Raw genomic sequence first — 19,106 nt, 5'->3', positions numbered from 1 at the left:
ATGAGATTAATAATTACATAAACAGCAATTATTTACATATTTTGACATTTTTCAGTGAAAAATTGATTTTTAGCAGTTTTAAAGCAGCTCCATTGTATTTTTATCTTTTTTCTCGTCAGTTATTGATTTTCTGTGTTCTTAATCCTACTTTTAATGAAAACAAGGTTAGTGGATGTCACAGATCAAATTTTCCCAAGAAACAAGAAACAAACTCAGAGATGGGTTTTATATTTAGGAAGTTTGTTGGAGAGTGCTATCAGGGATAATTCCTGTGAGGCAGTAGAGAAATCAGAATTGGCAGGATAGAGAAATTAAATTGTGGTGGATTCTCAACAATGACTTCAGCCAGTGTCACGGGGAATTCTGAAACTTTAAAGGCCATCCAGAGTTGTCCTGAATTGAGGCAGGACAGTTTACTCCCACTTTGACCATTTATTGGATGGGCTGCCGCCAGAAGGGCATGACTTTGGATGAGATAACTTTCTTTATTAGAGAGCAATTCTCAGAAAGAGCCTCACTTGAGAGTTGTCAGCCAACAATCTACCAGGATGGGGAGAATACACATACTGTTGCCTGGATCCACTTCATGTTGTAGGTTTTAGGATTAGCTCCTCCGGATTTAGCTAGGCTCCAAAGCAAGGTTAATAAGAAAAACTGCAGCCCCTAGTGTAGTCATTGGCTTTAAGGCCACAGGAGATGCTCACTGTTTCCTTCCTCTACTATCTATTTTAGATTTCCTTCTCCCTGAACTAGCACCTTGACAGGTCCAGTTGGTCTACTTTTTGGAGTGACTTGCAACTTGAGAGGTCTGAACCACAGGTCACTCTGCTTTTCTCAGGCTGAGGCTACCAGACTTCCATTTACTGTCAAAATCAGGCAAAGATATACCAAGAAATGCCCACTACCTGGGTGCCAAACATATTCTTCTCTGTCCCTATTGGGTAATAACTGCACCATTGCTTTTGAAGATCAGAGTCAGTTACCTCTATAACTAAGGAAACACTTGCCTTGCCCACAGGTCTCTTGGCCTGCAGAGCTTAGGCATTAGTTGTAGCTCGGAGTTTAATAGGACTTGCACTATGTCTTACATTAGAAGAATTTTTCCTCCCGGAATTAGGACCTGTAAACTTAAATAGTCCTGAGTTACAGCAGGAAGCAAAAATTTCCCAAGTAGTAAGTGGGGCCATTTTTACTTTCACCTCCTCTGTTCCCAGGCTAGGGCAGTTTCAGGGGCTTCCACTTGGTTTTCCTCATCATGATAGCTCTTACTCCACAGGTCAAGAAATCAAGGGTAGTGAGGCTGTGCCAACTATCAAGTATTCTATTCCAGTTATATATTCAAGGACTAGGGAAATGAATACTGGGTGGCCCTTTGAACCCAGTAGATCCATTATGAGCTGGACCTGGGCGAAGACTTGATTTAGTTTTTGTTTTCACATACCCCAGACTCTCACAGGATCATGGGTCTCTATACTGCCACAGCAATTAGTCATTTGATTCACGATGTCCCTGAGAAGAAATATGACCTTAGATGAGGCAGTTTGTTTTCAGCTGATGGTAACTGTCTATCTTTAGGCCAGATGGCTCTCTTCAGCACAGGGAATTCTCAGAGAGAGGCTCAGTGGAGGGCTGTCAGCTACCACAACTTGCCGTTGAGAGTCTCCTTCAGTGCTGAAGTAGGGCTGATCTGGGCAACACACTCGAACTTTCATTACAATGAATATGTTTTCTATATTTCTAATTAAAGGGGGAAACTCTACTGTTATTAGGACCATTGGTATAGCTCTTGCATTTTATAGCCCAAATTAAATAATTTACATTATTTTATTTAATTTATCCTGACCATAATGTAAGCTCAATATTTAATGTAAGCTTATGTAATAAGTGGGCAATACAGGTAAAAAGTATTTGGGTTCTGAATTGTGCTTTTGAGTTCTCAAGTTAATAAAACACTTGGCAGATGCTTGTTCAGTATAGCATAGAAATATAGGTTGTTTCTGAGTGATCATCTGTATTAACTAAAGTTTATACATAAGCAATGGATTAGATAACTGCATGGTCAGTCTGTTTTGGTCATCAATATGGCCCAGATTGCCAGAACATACAGGCATAGATATTGTAGTGAAAATCAGTGGTTCACTATATGTAACAACTGAAAACTGTCAGCCATATTTAGGTCCATCTAAGTGAGCTACATGATTACAAACCTGAGAATTTCATAAGCATAACATTTTGATATTCTGTGTAGGTTTCTGTACTCCTAACTGTAAAGAACACTCTTTCTGTTGATGAGTTTATGTGTCTGTCCTCCAAGGCACACAAAACTCTTAAAACACATTAAATAATTGGGTAAATGGTTCTTCCTGGGAGATCTCCATAGATATCTTGCATTTCTTACCAGCAGAGGCATTGACTGCCTTTTTTCTGGACTACCTTTTCAAAGATGTTTGCATGGTGACCAACCTTGAAAGATAAGAGATAGGTAGGGAGGGAGAAGCAATAGGTCCAGAGGTAGGAAATAAACATGATACTTACAGAGGGCAGTAAAAAGACCAGATTGGCAAAAAGAGAGTGCATAGGGAATATAATATAAATCCTGACATAATTAGGACCAGTAATAAAAAGGCCAAAGGATGGACTCATAAAAGGCAAATCATGCATATCTTACTATGTTTAGTATGAAATATTCATGTATACATTTACTTGAAAATATTTTGATGGAGGGTTAAAGTCTTTAAGCACAACTCAAATTCTGACTCTTCATTTATGGCTGCACAACCTTAAAATAAGTTAGTATTTCTTATGAAAATCAGTTTTGTCATTTGTAAAATTAGTTACTTTGAGAATATGTATGTGTGTATCTACATGTATGTATATATATACACACACACATATATAAATATAAAAACTTAATATAGTGCCTTACAAAGAGGGGGGCCTCAATAAATAATAGGTGTTATTTTGATAGTAGTTACTAATACAGACCAGTGAATTTTAAACCTCAGTGCATATTAGAATCACCTGGAGAGCCTGCAAGAGGGACAGCATGAATGAATATGAGCATAAATGAGTATAAATCTAGGCCCAACTTTAGAGCAGTTAAATTAGCTCCTCAGGTATGAGGACAATATTAAAATTTTTAAAAATCTCCCTGAGGTCCTTCTAAAGTGCCTCCAGGGTAAAGGACCACTGATACAGACTCTCATATTAGCCTTACCAACCATGTAGTACAAAGTACAGAAGAGCGTTATTTTACAATTAATGACTTTATCTTCTGACTCCTTCATTCAAGCTGTGTATCTTCCAGTTTTCCCTTGGGCAATTGGAGGACCTAATAAATACTTCTACATTAATCACTTTATTACTTGTGGCTTTTTCATCCAACCACACTCATTTATATTACTTTATAAAAAATATTGTGACCTATAATAAATAGGCAGAAAAGTGAATAAAATATATACATACAGTTTAACAAATATTAAACAGGATGTTGTCAATGTTTCTGGTGTCCTCTTTTCCAATTCCTCCTGTCATCTCCTAGAAGTAACTATCATACTGACTTTCATGGTAGTCATTTTCTTGATTTTTCTTCATAGTTTTACCACCTCTGTATAAATATGTAAATAATATGATTTAGTGTTGCTTATTCTTGAATTTTATTTGACAGAATTGTACTATATCTGTTATTTTGTACTTTCAGTATTTTGCTTAAAATTAATTTGTAAGATTTAAGTTTTTGTTGTATATAGCTATATATACAACAAAAAATGAACTATAGCTATAGTTCATTTATTTCCATATATTAGATAATTTATTGTGTAAATAAGCTGTAATTTATTAATGTAATCTATTTATGGACTATTGGCTGTTTCTAATTTTCAGTTAATATGAACAGTAGAGCTCTACATGCACATTTCTTTAAAGCACCTAAGAGTAGAATTCCTGGGTCATAGATTTTGCATATATTTAACTCTAGTGTGTCGGATATACCGATTTTTTTCCAAATTAGTTTTGCCAATTTATATTCCTATTGGCAATGTTTCATTTCTTTTGGAATGTAGATTTTGGTTTGTTTTGGTGGCAATTTGAAAATGAACTTAGTGATCTGTAAAATTTTATACCATATATTTTTGTGTTTTGTGTAGGAACATGAATGTAAACTAACTCAGGAAATTCTAGAATTGATTGACAGAGAGGTTGACCTTATGATGAGAGGAGTCAAACATCATAACCTTGAAGGACTCAGAAAAAGAATTGCGACACTCTTTTTTCATTATATCAAAACACCTCTGTTTAATCCTGAAGTTGCAAAATACCTTAAGGTATTCTACTTCTTTATATTCCTTTTTCAAAATCCTAAGATGTGGTATAGTAAATTGAAGTATATTCAAGTTTTGCTTTAACACTTTCCTTGGAGTCCATGTGGAATGCCATCTTATTGGTGGTATCTCCTTTGAATGATTATTTTGTATGTTGGTAAACTACACTTACTCACTTGACTTCTGAGTATTTCCAACTTTCAATTATTTCCTAATATCTTCACCAACTTTCCAACTGAATATTGCATTATGTTGAATGTATTATGATTTCTCACACCTCCATGGCTTTGTACATACTGTTGGTTTCCCCTGGAACCATTCACTATTTACCCAGCCAATTCCTCTTCATTTTCTAAGACTCAACTCTCATCTCTTCTCCTTCATGAGGCATCACAGGGAGTTAAATTGTTTTTTTCTGAGATTCTATGTTATACCTTGTCTGTGTTCCTTAAAACACTTATCACATAGTTATAGTTATTACTGAACAGATCCATATGGATCTTCTGAGAGAACTTCAAATGTAATGTATTTGAATTACACTATCTTCTCCAACTGCAACGTCGTTAGGCTTCTGTGGGAATTTTCATTGCCTTCTTACTGTGCAGAGCTATTTAAAACACTATTAGTAAAACTCTTGGGGTGGAGAATGTTGTCAGAGAATTATAGTTTTATTTCAATGATTATATTCAGTTAAAATTTACTTAAAAAGCTGACTAAACATCTTTAGCTTTTTTGAAAAAACAAAATCTTATATTTAGTCAAGACTTCTAGAAGAATACTGTTTAATTTTTATATTTTTCAAATTGATTTTTTAAAACCTGATTGTATTGCAAAAATATTAAAATATAACAAAAGTCCAAGAGAAAAAGTTCCCATTATATTATTTCTTATTCAAACCAATATTTCATTTGTCTGAGCCACCTTCTTTCTCTGTAGATTTATTCGGTTTATATTTGGAGTAATACAATTGATAGAGTTTCTACAACTTTACATAATGTTATATCATTTTATTTATTTTTAAATTTTACCTTTGGTAAAATGTACTCTTTTTGGTAAGTTCTGAAAAATGTATAGAGTCATATAACCAGTAGCACAGTCAAAATAAGAAATGGTCCTATCATCCCCCAGAATTCTCTCATGCTGCCACTTTGTAGTCAGCCCTTTCCCTAACTTCCCGATCCTTGGCAAACACTGATATGTATTTTATTTTTATAGTTTTATCTATTTCAGAAGGTCATATAAATGGAATCATACTATATGTAGTCTTTTGAGACTGACTTCTTTCACTTAGCATATTGCATTTGAGATTCACCCATGTTTTTGAGTGTGTCAGTGGTTTGTTTTTATAGCCGAAAAATATTCTAGTATCTGGATATACAAGAAGTCTTTAAAAATCCATTCACAGTTGTAGGACATTTGGATTGTTTAGAGTTTTGGTCTTTTATGAATAAAGCCATTATAAGTACTATATACGAGTTTTTGGGTAAATTGATTGTTTTGGGGTAAATTCCTAGAAAGTGGCATATTGAATCACATGGTAAATGCATGTTTACTTTAAAAAGAGACTACTAAACATTTTTTTTCCAAACTGACTGCACCATGTTGCGTTTCTGCCTGCGGTATGTGATAAATATATTAATTAAGATAAAGGGTTTAAAGTTTGTTCTTGAATCTAGGACACACCTATGGATTATCTTGTACTTCTTTTTTGGGGGGAATATACTCTTTAATATCTTAAACTACTGGCTGGATTTAAACGTTACTGGCTTTAAAAAGGAATGGCTCATTTGCACATTTTTAGTTTGCATAGTGGGAGAAGAATTTGAAGGAACACCACTACCCCCACAACCACTTTTTGGGAGTAGGCCAGCATGAAGTACCCAGTGTACTCTGGAGAATGCATAGTGTTAAATTCTGCAGCTTAAATGGAGCCCTCTGTCATCATAATAATAATGAGAATGAGTTTTTTTTTTTCTTGCACAATTTCAGATGGGTAGAGAATATCTTTCCATGGCATTATAATAAATGCTCCATCTATAATGGAGAGGTGTGCTAACGTGTTTTCATGAGGTTGACTGATGTATTTGCTAATTTAATGCATAGGAGGCATGAAGATAAAATAATCATTTAAGATAAACAAAATGTGTAAATCTCAGAATAAGAAAATAAACCAGATAAGTTGTCTTCTGGATCTTTGATCCATATACCCCAGATCACTCTTCTTTTCTCTCGAAGAATTGACTACCTTTTAAATTTACATATTGTCTTATCTCCCAAAATTACAAGACAAGGGACAATGAAGTTTTTAAAGAATATTACCCTTCAGGAAGATGGAGCGTTTAGGAAAAGTAAGGCAGAGTAGAAGGGAAGGTGCAGAAAGGTAACAGATGTTCAGAACAAAGTAAAACATTGGAAGGGATTATAATGGTAAATATTTTAAATCTATATTGAGTAAGAGAAAAAATGTATAGATTTATAGAACATTGATGTCTATTTCCTTCTTTATAAAAATATTTTTTGAAAGTCTTATATATCACATGCAAACTCTGTTGCTGCTTGATCTTTACTTTCATGGAAGCCAGAGGTACTGATGTACCATAAATTAGGAAAGACTGGCTTATATACACCTTGATTCAGTTTGTGTTGAGATGTTCACAGTTCACTCATTCATTCATGCCCATAGTGAATAGTGAATTTTTAGCCCATAGTGAATGATTGGATTGATTATTTTGTTGATAGAATTACTCTCTGTCTATTGTTTTAGACATAGAATTTCAAACTTTGAAAATTAATCATTTGAACTAATCCAAATTTATTTTGAAGATAAATTAAACGAGAAGAACAATTGGTTTAGTGGGTTTTTACTTATATGTGAATCTAGCTATTGCCTATAGGAATAACTAATGTAGAACTGAAAAAAATCTAAACTTTTCTTAACAATAAAAAGCCTCCTCCTACTATTTTTTTCAGTCAATTAATTTTCTAAGTGATTTTACAACAAATATCTAAGAATTGATGAATAACAGATTTTCAGTATTTTGGCAGGATGAATAAATACTGCTTGAAATTTAGATTTTCTATAGAATAAGAAGTTAAGGGAAAATATAATTTTGGAAATTAGCCAACTGTTTTTTTTTTTAATCTCATTCTAAGATAAGTTAGCCCTTGATGCTTCTATTGGTTAGGATCATATTTGGCCTGGCCTGGCTTATTTATTTATTTATTTTTTTACTATTTAGGTCCCTCAAGACCCATTGAAATTTTATAAAAAGATTTACTTTTGCCACAGTTGCCAGCTTTATTTGCCTTCTACTGAGTTTTCTATATCATCCACCTCACGCCGCATATACCGGTGTCGTAACTGCATTAGCCTTGAGAATGAGGCTCAAAAACGAGAATCATTTTTGAAGTACAGATGTTTACTTCAACAGCTCTACTTTACAGAAGCTGATTATGAAGATGATTCTAAAATTGCTTTCTTGATGCAGGTATGGTCAATAAGGGGTGCCAATTATAGCTGAAGCCTGTCAAGGAGGCTGTCTTGCAATCTTATGCGTGTTTGTGTGTGTGTGTGTGATTGTTTAATGACTCTCTATTCCACTAGACTGTAAGCTCTGTAAGGGCAGGAGTATGCTTTTTATTCCTCCTGCTCACCATTATACCTCTATAACCTAATACAGTACCAAGTTTTTATTTAAGGCCCTCAATATTTGTTGAATGAATGAATGACTTTTACAGAAACTGATGTTACATATACACATACTAGTGTTTATGAATAACAGTACTAATTAGTGTAAACCGAATGTGACCATAATGGTAAATAACACCAAAAGTGAAAGCTAAGGCTTATAGAAAGTTTAAAAAAAAAAAAAAAAAAAAAAACCTTAGGGAAAGACTTTGATACTTGTCTATGTAAAGTGTTGGTATGATACCACACAACTGGAAAATTTCTGGCCAGAGTTCTTTTGGATGAATCATTGCATTGGATCATTGACCCTATCCGCAATCTACTTCTCTTAAGAACTTCTCCTAGCTCTGTGAGAGGGTGGAGCCTGTGAGATCAAGAACTCTGACCTGAATTCCTAACTTAACCACTACTTTGGTCTCTTTGGTTATTCCATGACTTCTATTGGGTTGTTTAGGCCAGAGGATAGTCTGTGTCTCTACAAAATAAAAACAAATTCCTGACACTGTTTGGACTTACGTAAGGGAGTGAGAAAAGAGAAGGACTTACTTGTTGTTGATATGACTACCCAACATGAGCCACTTATTAATAAAAGTATGTTATAGTGCACTATTCACCTCATTAATGATATTTGTGTTCACAGACTGTCAAATAAGGGCAAATTTTCTGTAAATTAAAGTTATTAATTAAAATGAACTAAACTGTGTTTAATACCAAATAGGAAAATAGACACTACTATGAATAGAAAACTTTATAGAGATTTAAAAACAGGTACCAAATGTGATGTGCTTTGTTAAAAAATTCTTCTAAATCAGTAGCTTTCAAACTCTTAAATCTCAATCTACAGTAAAAATGTATTTTTATGACAACCTGATATAGGCATGCATGATAATTCTCAATACTCAGTACCTATATGGCTTTACATACTTTATTGAGTTAATCAACACAAAATTCCCATCAAAATAGCCTTATTTCTATTCTGCAGATGAGGAAAGTGAAGCACTGAGCAGTTAACAAACTTGTCCAAGTTTACGCTACTAAGTACCAGCACCAAGATTGAAAACTAGGCAGTTTGAGTCCCAGAATCCATACATGTAAACACATGCTGTTCTGCCTCAGAAATAAGAGTTTCCAAAATAATGTTTATCTTTACCCCTATGGATGCACTCTGATGTTTTCTATTCAGTCTCAGTCTACTTATTCTAATTTCCATTTGGAAAACTTTGGTATCACCCAAGAGGTAGCAACCCACAGTTTGAAAAACACAAATTAAAATGATTACATATTTTGTCCAATAGAATGAATATTTTATTAATAAATTTGATGTTTATATCAGCTTAAATTCTTATTTGCTACTTTTATTCAGGAATTGTTGACATGACAGATGTATATTTCCTTGTAGAGAATCTTATATGTACTAGGGCTTTAATATAAGTCACCAACAAGTGCTGCCTCAATATTCCATGTTGTATTAGTCAGATTTCTCCTGAGAAACAGAACCAACAGGAAATTTTATACATATATGCTATATATATATATACATATAAGGAGATTTGTTACAAGGAATTTTCTCACATAATTATGGAGGCTGGTAAATCTAAAACCTAAACAGCTGATGGCCCAGTTCAAGTCTGACGACCAGCAGGCTGCTATAGAACCAGGAGGAGCCAATGTCTCAATTCAATGGCCATTAGGCAAGAACAGTCTTCCTTACTTGGGGGCAGGGTCAACTTTTTGTTCTATTCAGGCCTTCAACTGATTGGATAAAGCCCACTCACATTATGGAAGACAATCTGCTTTACTCAGTTTATTGACTTAAATGTTAATCTCATCCAAAACTACCCTCACATAAACACCAGAATACCATATGACCAAATATCTGGGTATCCTGTGGCCTCATCAAGTTGATGTAAAATCAACCATTACACATATTGAATGAAAAAATTCTAGTGGAGCATTGTAACCTTTCAGATAAGGATAATCTCCATTAGATGTGATTTAATTTCAATACTGTATCTGTGTAGGGTTTTGGTCTCTTATATTACTTTTCCAATGTCTAGGATTAGCAGACAAATATGAGTGTCCAGTAACTTCCCCCCTTGTAATTGGTGTAATTTTGATTAATATTTATTTCAGTAATAGTATTTGAGGCATAATTTGAATATTTGAACATTCTCATAAACAGTAAATCTGGTGAACAACAGCAAAGATTAGCATATATTAAATGTGAACATGATGTCATATAAAATGAAAAGGTGAAAGCTAATATATACAAAAAGTAAACATTCTGCTTAGACAAGAGATTTGAGTGTTGTACTAGTCACCTCATTTATCTGTAATGCATACAAATACTGCCTAATAGGCAATAGTATTGCTGTATTACTGCAAAAATTTCAAGTACAATGACTACTTGAAAGGTAGAAAGCTCTTAGAGACTGCCAATCACACTTATCATGTGCATATTTGACATTTACATGCAAATAAACATGTTATTCTGTATGATACAATTTCAAAATTATTAGTACAGTTGAGCAAGTAAATTAAAAACAAAAATGTAAACAAGATGCATTTTGAATGTAAGTAAAATATATAAAACATTGAATTTTAAAAGTCTATAAATTTATTTTTCATAGCAGCTATGTACAGAGTATTGTCTTTTTTAGCATTAAGTAAAAGCTAGAATGCATTAGTTGAGCTTAATATATTGAATTATCAATTTATGAAATACTGTCATAGCTGATGATTACAGGTTCTTTTTGTTTTTTACTTTGGCAAATTGTTAGGTTTTGTCTACTCATTTTACAGAAAATATTTCTGCTCTCACAGTTTTTCACAGAAGCTTTTAAAAAAATGTTCTTTTTACATGCTTATACTTTGTTGAGTTTGTCCCTCTCTGGCAATTCTTAATTTATAATGCAGACCCCATGATAAAAAGTCATTCCAAGAGTTTTAGCTAATAAAGTTTACATTTTTAAAAAAGTTTTAAACAACAATTTCATTACCCCTCTTTTTTATTGAAACAACCAAGTCTTTTTATTAACACTAAGTGAATTACTTATCTTTATTAAATCTCAACTTCCTGTGTTCGCTTCAGCAGCCCATATACTGAAACTGAAACCATACAGTGAAGATTAGCATGGCCCTTGGACAAGGATGACATGCAAACTTGTGAAGTGTTCCATATAAAAAAAACTCAACTTCCTCATTTGTAAAATGGCAGTAAAAGGTTTTAAAAGGTCTCGACAATGGTCCTGAAATTAAGATGGTACTTACTAATGAGTTTTTAAAAATCATTGAATACCATATGTTTATTATGGTAACATTACAGTATTATTAAGATTATATTAAGATAAAATTAGCATACTGAAATAAATTTATACTGCTTACTCTGGTTTAGAGATGGGGACACAACTGTGAGACTGATAATGTAGTTTAGGCAAAATGAACAGAAGTTTAGTGAAAAATAAGGGGCTATGTGTCATTGAAACCTAGTGAATAATATTCCACTTAAAAATACTCTATAACTTAATTACTTGTTCAAGTAATATAATAATCTTAAACGAATTTAAACTACATTGTTTTTAAAACTTGCTTTGACATGCAGCTACAAGACATTCAGTACCTGACAGAGAACATCTGGGCGTCCCAGTCCGTCCTCAGTGCCTGGGACGATCTCAGTGATCTGGTCATGGTCAGATGGAATAAATCCCTGGAGTGGTCCCCCTGGAACTGTATTCTTCTTACCAAAGATGAAGCGGCTGCTCATCTCAACCTAACAAGTATTGAAGAGGTAAGAAAGATGAATTTTATTTGTGAAGTTAATTTAATCATTGGAATTATTAGAGCTAACTGGACTGCCTTCTAATATATTCCATGCTTAAATACTTCCATCAGATTAAGAAACAGAACTTATGGATTAACAGCAAAAAAATATATGAATGGCATATATGGCACAGATTAAATAAAAGGTATATATAAGAGATTTGAACATATTACAAGTCCTAAACTTGTAATACCAGTCTCTCCTAAATCATACCAGTCTCTCCTAATAACAAGTTTAAGCATATTCCACAGTAAATTCCATGAAGGCAGCGATTTTGTTCAGCTTATTTACATCTATTTCTCTGATACCTACAATGCTGACTGTTGCAGAGTGGAGTTTCTAAGTATTTGTTGAATGAATAAATGTGCATTACCACCAGATAGGTATTATGGAACCCAGAATCTGTCCTTCTTTGATTAATTATCTTGAGTCTGCTTAAAAACACCCAACTCTCAAATTTTTTTCATAATTTTGTGCTCTAAATGGCAATCATACTGATGGAGTGTAGTTCTGATGCTCCATTTTTCATTTGCTTCCAACTTGCCAGGAGCGGAGCAAGCACTATAAACATTAAATGCCATTTACTGTAATTTTAGTAACTTACATGATGCAATCTGTAAAACATTTTGATGGGTAAATTGAGGGGCTCCTGAAGAGTTCCTAGAGAGTTCCAGTTACACTAAGTTCAGGATCCCAATAATTAATACTGATTCTCTGCATTCTTTAATTCTATAAAAAATGTCAGCTAAGTAAAGAAATTACAAAATACAATAGTCATTTAAAATAGTGTGATTCCCTGTTTTTTTCATGGAACAAGGGGTGATTAATATAAAGATAAGAAACTAGCTAAGGTTTTAGTTTTTAAATATTTTTTTAGTTTTAGGAAGCAAGGCTAAGGAAAATTTCACTCTAGGGATTGAAAGAAAAGGTAGCAATAAGTTGAAGCTGTCTTAAATGTTATATTTAGTAAACTAAGCTGCCTCATAAATATTTAACCACAGGAAGCATAGTAAATACTAGCAATATCATTTCATCTAGGACCCATGATGAGATTGAGGTTCATTCCCAAAGCTGATATTCCAGTGCTTCTTCAATTAATCCACACAACTCCCTTTGTGCATTTAATCAAATTACTGCAGTATCGAATTAAATGTTCTATTCACATGCATTTCTAATTTCAGAATGCTAGTCTTATCGAATTTCTATAAAGGGCACCAAGATTTGCAACCAGACAAACTGGAAGAACATTTGCCTTTTTTATGATTTTGGGCTGATACAGTCTTTTAACTATTAACTTTCAGCCCAGTTAAAGAGTAGTTTGTGTCTTGCAGAAAGATGGAACATTTTCAGAATTTTCTTAATGTTCAGAGATATTTGCTTTCTTAAGAAGTTAAAAAATGCTTTAAAGTTAATATGAAACAGGTATAGGAAATGTGGAAAAACACTTTTCGTTAATGTGAACTTTAAGTGGAGCAGATTGATCTCTCCTTGTGTGCACATTGGCCAAAGTAGGAACAATCGTGGACTTAAAATCAGTAATCCTGACCCATTTACTCAAATCTCTGTCACTGACAACTTTACATTAAAACCTGCCCTCTTTGCTTCATAGATTTTTAGAAAGATTAGCTAAATAAGTGGAATCAGTAAAGAGGATAAAAGCAGCCCTGGCTCTGAATTCTAGCTTTACCATTCATGAGTTGGGAGAAATTGGACAAATTTGTGAATGTCTCAATGACCCAGTTTCTTGTCTATAAAAAAGAGATAATGGTATCTCATCATAGGGAAGCTTTGAGTAGACCATTATTTAACGCTTTCCACATAGTTTTTTTTGGCATGAATAAACTTACGTAGTAACTATGAAAGCGCTTTAAAAATTTTTGATGCATTTTTAATTTTCATAAAAGCAATATATTATTGGCTTAGAATCTGAACATAGTAAAAAATGTAATGTAGAAAGTAAAAGTCTCAGAGGTTGAGGGAATAGGAAGATATTTGTTAAGGATAACACAAATTATAGCTAGATAGGAGGAGTGAGTTCTAGTACTGTTCTGTGCCGCTGTAGGTTGTCTATAGTTAATTACAATATATAGTTCCAAATAGCTAGAAGCAGCATATCAAAAGTTCCCAGCACAAAGAAATAATAAATATTTGAGATGAATATGCTAATTACTCTGATCAGGATATGTGTATCATCCCATCACGATGTACCCCATAAATATGTACAATTATTATCAATTTAAACATTTTAAAAATAATTGAATGAATAAATAAAGGAAGGCAAATAAACAAATCTCCCATGTAGAATTCCAAATAATTTATGTATATACTCTCCACTCTTAAGGAGTTGGAGAATAACTCTCCACCCTTTAAGTGTGGGCTGTGCATAACTCCTTTCCAAAGAGTATATTATGGATGGAAGAGGAGGAACTTCATAGTAGAGAAACCTGACAAGCACTACCTCAGCCAGGTAATCAAGATTAACAGCAGGAGTGGTGTCATGTTGACGGTATGTACCCTTGATATGATGTGAGGAGAAGGGCACTTCACCCCTGTGGCCTTCCTCCCCAAACCCATCCCTTCAGTCTAATAATGAAGAAAACATAGGACAAACCCAGATTGAGAAACATTCAGGAAAATGTGGGTGTGGGGTATATGGGACTTTTCTGTAATATTCTTAGAACTATTTGTACACCCAAAGAATTTGTGGACATAGTTTAAAACCATCACATGGCTATTTCAAGAGAATGGACCTTATTTCAATGGGAAAAAAAAGGTCTCTTGATGTCCACGCATCCCTATCTCCATGTTACAATGATAACTACTATTTCTTATATATATAATAATGTATTGAAATCCTTCTGGAAATTTTCTATGTGTATGTAAGTATATACACTTTTACTGTAGCAGGAATTTCATATTAAATGACTCAGAGTGTCTTTGCTTTACTTAACAATATAAATAATATAATATGGAAATATATTCAATTATTTAAGAGTTACTTATTAGTGCCTTGAACACATATATCATAATTTATCTCATCTTTACTAATTTATAGTTCTGTAAAGGCACTTTAAAAACCTGTAAAGTTCTGTACATGTGTAAGTTAATATAGCATAATAAAGTGTGTTTTTCTTGAATGAAATATGGGCTATGAAGTAGTAGAAACAGAGTTAGATTAGCTCAAAAGATGAATATTCTAACCTAGTAAATTTTTCTGTTAAGAAGAAATTTTAATAAGCCCAGGATACTCCTATATAATGCTTTCTTCTCCTTTGGTCCTTTCACCCAGGACTTTCTTTTATCTTTGATTTGACCTTTTTAATAAAGGGAATGTCTTATTCTCAGAAAATAAATTTTAGGAAGAAGTGTAGGTAGTATTTGTGATTTGACTGAAAAGAGAGCCAATTAAGATTAATAGGTAATAGATTATATTTATTAATTTAACCAGAATTTACTTTTGAATGTGCCAAATACTGTACTAAGTAATTACAGAGAAACAAGAAAATTTAATGAATATAACTTTTTGTTGTCTCAGCTGCATTTGGGTTCAGCTACAAGAAGAAAAAATCAATTTATAATGATTTAATCAAATGTGAGTTTACTTTTCTTATGTAACAAGAAAGTTCAAATGTTGGCGGTTTGGGGCTATTATGGTGGCTCACCTCGTTCTCAGAAATTCAGGCTATCTCACTTTTTCCTCAGCCATATTTAATCTTCAGCTTTCTCTCTCACGCTTGATGGACTCTTAGTGATAGGAGAGCTAGTTCATCTACTTCATTACATGTACCTCTCAGTAATGGCAAAAGGCTAGAGGTGCTTAATAGGTGAGTCTTCCCACTCTTAAAAGTCCCTTTAAAAGTCTTTATTCAGTTATATATATAAATAATTATATAAGATTATATATAGTGTATAATTAAATAATCTTGGAAGACATTTAGTTGTCATGTCTCCTTAGATGCTTCTTGGTGGTGACAGTTTCTCAGACTTTCCTTGTTTTGTTTTTTTTATTTTTGTTTTTTCTGACCTCAATATCTATAACATTAATAATATAATTTTATATATATATATATATATATATATATTCTAACTAGACACCCCCAGTTAGAATAAAGACTAAGAAAGCTAGACATATCACACCCTGTACAAAATCAGGCCTCTGGCTCAAATGGAAGAGAGAATGAATACTGAGTTGGTAACTAGCAGCGATTTAAACTTAGAGAAGTCAGAGGGAGAGTTGGGGAAGACTTCCAGGTTAAAGTATCATAGGGACTGAGTCGTGAATGATGATAGACAATGTGAGAAAAATAAATGTAATCTGGGATGAAAGAATTGACAAGCAAAGGCACCGAGGCATGACAGTATTTTTATCTGGCAAAATATATCTGCAATATTTACTAGGATTTGATTTTTTTCTTTGCAGGGATATGAACGCTCGTTTATTCACAAGATCAAACACAAGCATATCCTGGCTAAGAACTATTTTTCTCAGATTCCAGTGCTGGCTTCATTTATACTTGATGATCCTGAAATTGATGAGATCAGATGGAAACATCACTCAGACACAACACCTAAGATTATAGAATCCCAGAGACCTCCTCCTTAGGTGATCCAGGAATATTTGTTTGATGATCGGCATTTTGTTCACTGCTTATAGGGTAATACAGAGGTCACAGAGTATGGAAATGCAATTTAATCTGTTTATTGATTTTATTTTTTGTTTTTCATAAGTATTTTGAGTTATATCAAGAGAAAACATTTCTATATAAGTATATTGTTGTTAGGAAGTTAGTGCTAAATTGAAATGCAGTTTTGTTACTGAAATTAATATTTTGGAGTAAAGAAAACATTTTAAAATGTGTTTTCACATTAAATTTTTAAAAAAATTTCAAGTATATTAGAGTTAAAATCTAACAACCAAATAAAAACTAGACAACTTTCAAGTTATTTGTTTTAGATAAAATGTAGTTATAGGAAGCTAATCAGTATGTGGAGGGGAGGAAACATTATAAAATGCTCTTTCTTGAAAATTTCTGTAAGCAGGATAAAAAAATTCATATTTTAGTATAGGCATTTGAATCTTTGCAGTTTATTGTCTGCTTTCACCTTCCATCCTTCTCATAATCCCAATAAAACAATTGACACTATAAATAAATAAAAAACCTTAATTCTGGGTAAACAATGGAGCTATTAGCATACGCAAGAAAAACTCCCCGTGGACCATGGTGAAATTGTAAGAAGAATAAACTTGGTTAAATAAACCATAACAACCCCCTTCTCCAATAAACCAAAGAAGTGACCTTGACCACATATACATTAGGGACCTGGGGTGATGAGTAATGGTTTGCCAGTCAGTCTTAACAGGAAATGGATGGCACACTCGAAATAGCTTAAGCCAAGGAGAGTTTATTTACAAAGGGCCTTATTGTAAGGTGTGGGTAGTGGGTAGGGAAACTAAAAGAATAGTAAAGGAATACAGGGCCAGTATCAGACAGGCTGTCTCTCCCTCTAGTCTCAAATGAATTTGGGGAGAAAGTCTGAGAACCCAGGAAGAGTGTAAAGAAGATAACTGAGAGGATCAAGTTATCTTGATCATGATAACATGACCAGTTGTGAAGGGAACAGCCAGGCATAAGGGAATCTCATGAACTAGAGAAATATACAATTTCATACTTCTTCCTTCCTCCAGTCTCCTGCTTGGGTTTCCCACTGGCCAAACCCAAAAGGAAAGCAGAAGGGGTAGGAGTCAGTTTATAATTTTTAGGGCTTCAAGGCAAAGAGCAGAGTATGTAAGGGGAAGAGTAGATCTGAAGGGCTAAATAGAAAGTATCCAAATGGAGAAAGAATTAAAAGTGAAAATCTATAATCAAATAGCAGTATTTTACTCACTATCACACACAACATAGTTATATATACATAAGACATGATTTTTCTCCTAATTCCAGTCAGCAATTAATGAGACTTTTCTCTCAAGTTTAATGATCAAGAAGTTAAATATTTGTTCTATGTAAATATTTGACAACATTTCAGCCACACATTTTGTAGGATATCTAAAATTTTTTACAGCACATGGCAGTTGTTAAGAAAGTATATCAAGGAGGAAATTGCCATAATGTAGTCATTTTCAAGGTCTCATAGACAATTCAGGGAACTCTCTAAACAATAAATTACAGATGGGACTAGATTGGGGACCATTCTGATTACTGATAAACTGGCAGCAATTTAATACAGACAAATGCAGGTTTACACTGGAATGTAAATGGTTAGATGTTTTGTAAGACACTTTAGGAGAATCCCGTAGCTCAGAGAAGAAAGGGTTGGGGAGGCAGGCAGTGAGAAGAAAATAGCCAGAGAGGAAGAAATAAAGGACTTTAGAATTCCCCTGTTGACCCAGGGGTGAAACAACTGGAATGGAAGACTTACGGAGAAAAATGGAGAGAGGATAGGAAATTTGAAGTCTGAAAGAAAGAGGTGAGGGTATGTATTCCCTTGGTTTCTCCTATCTGCTTTTTTGGTCTGTTGTCAGTGGCTGCAATTCTCTACATCAAACCACAGCTCTGGTTGGGTGGTAATCCCTCTTGCACCATGACTCTTTCTGAATTTTGAGAGTCATCTTTCCTTTTCCTCTTTTAGCTTAAGCATGAAAATGGCTTCCTTTTGTGTAGCTAGGTTAAGATGCTTTATTTTTTGTATTGATTTTGTTAGGGTCCTCTCCATTGTAAAAAATTCTTTTATTAAATACTTCTTAAACAGTTCGAGTGAGCCAACAGATTTCTGCTGGACCTTGGCCCAAGCAGTAATTGGTACCAGAAATGATCTCAGGAAACTGAGCTTAAAATGGAATCCTAGCCGGTCACGGTGGCTCACGCCTGTAATCCCAGCACTTTGGGAGGCCAAGAGGAGCGGATCACGAGGTCAGGAGATCGAGACCATCCTGGCTAACATGGTGAAACCCCGTCTCTACTAAAAATACAAAAAATTAGCCGGGCTTGGTGGCGGGCGCCTGCAGTCCCAGCTACTCGGGAGGCTGAGGCAGGAGAATGGCGTGAACCGTGAGGCGGAGCTTGCAGTGAGCCGAGATCGCGCCACTGCTCTCCAGCCTGGGCGACAGAGCGAGACTCCGTCTAAAGAGAAAAAAAAAAAAAGGAATTCTAGGGTTGGGTTACTCCCACATTTGAACAGCATATGGATAACCTTGCCAGGTGAATGGAATAATGGCAATCTGCAGCAAGTGGTAGCATCATGATTACTCACATTATCACCAATGGTGGCATAGAATAGA

The 19,106-nt window shown here is 34.1% G+C and overlaps 1 protein-coding gene and 1 non-coding gene across 9 annotated transcripts in view; both read left to right on the top strand.

The window, feature by feature from the left end:
* The window catches only part of IQUB (IQ motif and ubiquitin domain containing), a 79,774-nt gene extending 62,788 nt beyond the window's left edge, over nt 1-16,986 (top strand). For 7 of the 8 annotated variants that reach the window (XM_065542520.1, XM_074035890.1, XM_005550639.4 and 4 more), the window contains 4 exons: nt 4,146-4,322; nt 7,559-7,807; nt 11,609-11,794; nt 16,248-16,986. In XM_065542520.1, coding sequence (XP_065398592.1) covers nt 4,146-4,322; nt 7,559-7,807; nt 11,609-11,794; nt 16,248-16,430 — 795 coding nt within the window. In that variant the 3' untranslated portion in view covers nt 16,431-16,986. The remainder of the gene's footprint in view (nt 1-4,145; nt 4,323-7,558; nt 7,808-11,608; nt 11,795-16,247) is intronic. The other variant, XM_065542521.1, reaches the window with a different exon arrangement.
* On the top strand, nt 11,086-11,192 carry LOC123572571 (U6 spliceosomal RNA). The gene has a single exon (XR_006697141.1). It is a non-coding gene; the product is annotated as a U6 spliceosomal RNA (small nuclear RNA).
* Nucleotides 16,987-19,106: the final 2,120 nt, after the last annotated feature.

This window comes from Macaca fascicularis, chromosome 3 (genome assembly GCF_037993035.2).
Source record: "Macaca fascicularis isolate 582-1 chromosome 3, T2T-MFA8v1.1".
In the NCBI taxonomy this organism is placed as follows: Eukaryota; Metazoa; Chordata; class Mammalia; order Primates; family Cercopithecidae; genus Macaca; species Macaca fascicularis.
Note: the sequence above shows the minus strand (reverse complement) of the source record. Positions and strands in the feature narration are given on the sequence as shown.